At 30.6% G+C, this 5,305-nt stretch overlaps 1 protein-coding gene across 1 annotated transcript; it reads left to right on the top strand.

Moving 5' to 3' along the window:
* The first annotated feature begins 111 nt into the window (after positions 1-111).
* Positions 112-535, top strand: LOC125851218 (cell division protein FtsZ homolog 2-2, chloroplastic-like). The gene is made up of 2 exons (XM_049530993.1): positions 112-255; positions 361-535. The coding sequence occupies exons 1-2, from the start codon at positions 157-159 to the stop codon at positions 490-492; spliced, it is 231 nt and encodes a 76-aa protein (XP_049386950.1). The 5' UTR covers positions 112-156; the 3' UTR covers positions 493-535.
* The last annotated feature ends 4,770 nt before the right edge of the window (positions 536-5,305 follow it).

The following is a 5,305-nucleotide window of genomic DNA, read 5'->3' as shown; positions in this document are numbered from 1 at the left end:
CCCCCCCCCCCCCCCCCCCCCCCCAAGTTATGAGGCTTGTATGTTAGTGTAGGGTTAAGATGAGACTTGGAGAACTTGTTTACATCTCTGATTTGTCTCAATGGTATTGAGGCGTAGAAGTTCAATTGGACTCCCGTCGAATTTACATTTTGCAGCATGGTCAGTCTCATCATTATCCATGTGATGCAGGTCAGCATAACGCTAATTGCCACTGGTTTCAAACGCCAAGAAGAAAGTGATATGAGGCCCCTTCAGGTATTCCTCTCTTCCACCCTCTCCCTTCACATCTACACTACATGTGAAAATCTTTGGTTTTGACGATCATTTTGTGATACACATTCCACGATGTTCGACTAACAGGGAAACCAACTAACACAGGGAGATGCTTCACTTGGAACTAACAGACGACCTGCGTCCTTTTTGGAAGGTGGTTCAGTGGAAATTCCTGAGTTCCTCAGGAAAAAAGGACGATCGCGCTATCCAAGAGCTTAAGTTAGTCCTTCATTTTCCTGCATGTATAGTACTTCCCTTTTTCTTCTTGTTCTCCACAGAGTTCCATCTCTATCTTTCAAAGTGATACATATACGTTATACGTACAGGATCTTGGTTATGCATCGAGTATCAAGTTTATCTCATGGAAAAACCATTGCCCATCTCGTTTTTCTTAATAATAATGTATCGTGCCTATACATGTTAGTTTGCTAGTGAGTGTAATAAGCTGGAGATACTATCAAAGGTAGACAATTAGGAGCACAATCAGTCTGGTTTCACCTTGTGATCTGTAAAATGTTGCTGTAAAGTTGATATCTGGAGATGAACTTTTGCACATATATGTGATTTAGGATCAGTTTTGAACTTGTTCATCAGCCTACACCCCGCGTGGATAAGTATTTAACATCTTTTTGGCAATGGTAGGGGTAAGGTTTGTGTACACTCTGGCCCCCAATGTGTGATCACATTGGGTGTAAGACCAAAATATTCGGAGGACTCTTTTGTCAAATCCAAAATTTCGTCTTACTTAGAATAGATTGTCGATTCAAAGGGTGATCTGAAATTTATTTTCATATTTATAGTTAGTTCATTCATTCTAGTTCGCGGCTCTAGCTTCAAATTAAGTTTATGATTGTTTATCGATGATATTGTCACCATCATCAATATCAATCTCATCAAGAAGAGAAACTTTAAAAGCACCAAGAAGATTTTTACTTTTCTTCATTGGTTGGTTAATCGGTCATATTTTCTTTATAATATAGATCAATTACATGAAAGGGGAGATGATTGATAAGTTTATTTGTATCCAATGTATCTATTCAATTCTAGTCGTAAGATATCTATTGAAATCGTCACTGAAATTAAGGTCTTATTCAAAGGAAAAGATCTCAAATATTTGAATTGACTCGCAGTCTATATCATTAATCTAGACATAATAGAATTTGAAGCATAACACACGGACACTAAAATTTAGTTTTAATTTACTACTAAATATTTCAATTCACTTCATAGACATTTAAAATCGTCTGTCAATTGAACATTCCAACTTATAAAATGATCAGCTAGATACTTTTAAAATTTGTGTCACATTAACGTTGAGTGTTCACGAGATGGATTGTGATGATTAAATATGCATTCTCAAAATTGAAGTATTAAAGTCTGTTGGGATCAACTTAAAGTGTTTATTTATATATTATGTCAAACTCAAACTTTTACAAAATTGACCCAAAAAAAAATGAAAAAAAAAGAATTTATACTTGTCTTTTCAATTTCCACAAGTGGCTTTGACATGACAACACAAACTTATTCTTATGTATACATATTATATACTCCCTCCGTCCCTTTTTAGTTGTCCACTTTAGAAATGGCACACAGATTAAGGCAACAATGATTAGCACAGTGAAGTTACAATTTTACCCTTATGACAACTTTTCACTTCAAAATTACAACCACTTATTTGAATTAAAGTGAAATAAATTGGAGGGAAACAACATACACTTTTACAATTTTCAAGAAGTGTAAATAAGGGTATAATAGGAAAAAATTTGTTGTCCTTTCTTGATTTGTCAAAATGGACAACTAAATAGGGACAACCAAAAAAGGAAATATGGACAAGTAAATAGGGACGGAGGGAGTAATATATAAAGATGTTTCGACGTGACTTATGATCAGATGATTGAAATTATTTTATTTTTAATTAGAGATCTTGAGTTAGGAGGGCTATTATTAGAAATTAACCTTGCAATATGCTTATTCGGACTTAGTGAAATTTTAATATGAATATTGAACCACGAATGAAAATCGAAAAAAGTATATATAGAGATGTAAATTCTAAAAACTATGAATATTTGATGTGACAATTTGATAATAGGCCCACAATTATGGACAAGCCCATGTGGGATGCATAGTAGTGCAATGACTTGACCAAGAAAAGTGGTGACCCTCACAAAAGACCAAAAAAATAAAAATAAAAATAAAAATTAATTTCTTGGTACAAAATCCAAGATTAAAAGAGGAAAAAAAATGAATCTACACAGCTGGTTATTCTTCTAGGATCGTGATGAGATGGCAAGTACCTGTTATATTTCATCGTTTTGGATTTAAATTTTGAGAATGGAAACTCTGCTTTATTCTTCAAAGGCTTTTCAGCGAAGGTCGAATAATCAAATTTCAAAATAAATAAAAAATAAAAAAAGATTTATTGTAAATGTTGATCTTTCTCTTACAAAAAATAAATAAATAAATTTTTCCTTTTATGTTATTTTTCTTGTTTTTAGTTGGATAGTTTTTTCATTATTATGATGTTGAAATTGATTTGAAAATCCAAAATGGTACATACAAAAACTAAAATGACAAGAATTTTTTTTTTTTTAGGGTACAAAATTATTATTTTTACATGCCATATCATTAGTTGAGTTGATACAGACAAAGTGAATAATTAAAAATGTTTTTTCGTGTAAAAAGAAGAAGGAAAGATCCGGTTATATGACACATCAAATAATTAATTTTAATTTGTATAATATATTTTTAGAAGCTCGATGAAACGACATAAATGAAANGATATTGTCACCATCATCAATATCAATCTCATCAAGAAGAGAAACTTTAAAAGCACCAAGAAGATTTTTACTTTTCTTCATTGGTTGGTTAATCGGTCATATTTTCTTTATAATATAGATCAATTACATGAAAGGGGAGATGATTGATAAGTTTATTTGTATCCAATGTATCTATTCAATTCTAGTCGTAAGATATCTATTGAAATCTTCGCTGAAATTAAGGTCTTATTCAAAGGAAAAAGATCTCAAATATTTGAATTGACTCGCAGTCTATATCATTAATCTAGACATAATAGAATTTGAAGCATAACACATACACTTCTATTTAGTTTTAATTAACTACTAAATATTTCAATTTTGAGAAAGCACGTCTTATACATTTAAATTTCAACTTATAAAATGATAATCTAGATACTTTTAAAATTTATGTGTCACATTAACATTGAGTGTACATGAGACATAGTGTGGACGGATTGTGATGACTAAATATGCATTCTCAAAATTGAAGTGTTTAATAATACGTTGAGATAAAATTAAAGTGTTTCTGTCAAACTTAAACTTTTACTAAATTGACCAAAAAAAAAAGAAAAAAATAATAATTTATACTTGTCTTTTCAATTTCCACAAGTGGCTTTGACATGACAACACAAACTTATTCTTATGTATATAAAAATAAAGATATTTCGTGAGTTATGATAATATGATTGAAGTCATTTCATTTTTAATCAAAGATATGAACTAGGAACATCTGTGAGAAATTATCTTTGTATATGCTAATTTGAGCTTAGTCGAATTTCAATATAAATACAGAATCACGGAGAAAACGAAAAAAGTATCTATAGTCATAGAGATGTAAATTCTAGAATCTATAAATATTTGATGTGACAATTTGATAATAGGCCCACTAATGTGGACAAGCCCATGTGGGATGCATAGTAGTGCAATGACTTGACAAAGAAAAGTGGTGACCCTCACAAAAAACCAAAAAAATAAAACTAAAAATGAAAATTAATTTATTGGTACAAAATACAAGAATAAAAGAGGAAAAAAAAAGAATCTACACACAGCTGGTTATTCTTCACGAAGGATCGTGATGAGATAGTAAGTACATGTTTATATTTCATCATTTTGGATTTAAATTTTGAGAATGAAAACTCTTTTAATAGGGTGCTTTGTTCTTCAAATGCTTTTCAACGAATGTCGGGCAATCAAATTTCAAAATAAATATCAAATACAGGATAAGAAATCAAAAAAAGATTTATAGTAATTTTATTTTTTTTAACCCTCTCCCCTTAGGAGCTCCCACTCCTTTTGCTCCTTAGGTGACTCGAACTCGCAACCTTCAGGTTGGAAGTGAGGGGTGCTTACCATCCGACCAACTCTCTCTCGTCATTTATAGTACATGTTGATCTTTCTCTTACTAAAAATAAATAAATAAATTTTTCCTTTTATTTTATTTTTCTTGGTAAAGTTGGATAGTTTTTTTCATTATTATGATGTTGAAAATCCAAAATGGTACATACAAAAACTAAAATGACAAGAATATTTTGTTTTTTAGGGTACAAAAATTATTATTTTCACATGCCATATCATTAGTTGAGTTGATACAGACAGTGAATACTTAAAAATGTTTTTTCATGTAAAAAGAAGAAGGAAAGATCGGTTATATGACACATAAAATAATTAATTTTAATTTATATAAAGAAGATCGATGAAATGACATAAATGAAAAAGGGAAAAAGGACAAATATACCTTGAACTATCGTAAATGGTATGCAGATATCCTCCGCATCTTTTTGGGACATTGGTGCCCCTACCGTCCAAAAACTAGAACATATATACCCTTTATATTAACGGACATACACGTGTCATAATCTTATCCACCGATCCGACGGATAAGATTGCCCCACGTATTCCTATTTAGTCTTCCGTTAGAGTAAAAAGATAAGAAATACAGGTTGAAATTATTATAAGTAATATATTACTATTAGTTAGTAGAATATATTCCTTAAAAAAAACATAATTTTGACCGTACAATAGCTCATCTTTAGTCCACTTATTAATAAGTTGTTATTTTCCCGAGATATAGAGGAAATAATAAGATTTTTCTATCTTTGATAAGAATTTTAAGTTAGAAAATAATTATGCTTTGATGAATTTGAATCAATTAGATCATAGTTGATTCTGAATACCAATAATTAAACAAATAATTTTTTTTTTTACACTATTTTATACGAATCAATGTAAAAGAAGAG

Source organism: Solanum stenotomum, unplaced genomic scaffold, assembly GCF_019186545.1.
Source record: "Solanum stenotomum isolate F172 unplaced genomic scaffold, ASM1918654v1 scaffold2352, whole genome shotgun sequence".
Taxonomy (NCBI): domain Eukaryota; kingdom Viridiplantae; phylum Streptophyta; class Magnoliopsida; order Solanales; family Solanaceae; genus Solanum; species Solanum stenotomum.
The sequence above is the reverse complement of the archived record's forward strand: the minus strand, read 5'-3'. Positions and strand labels throughout refer to the sequence as shown.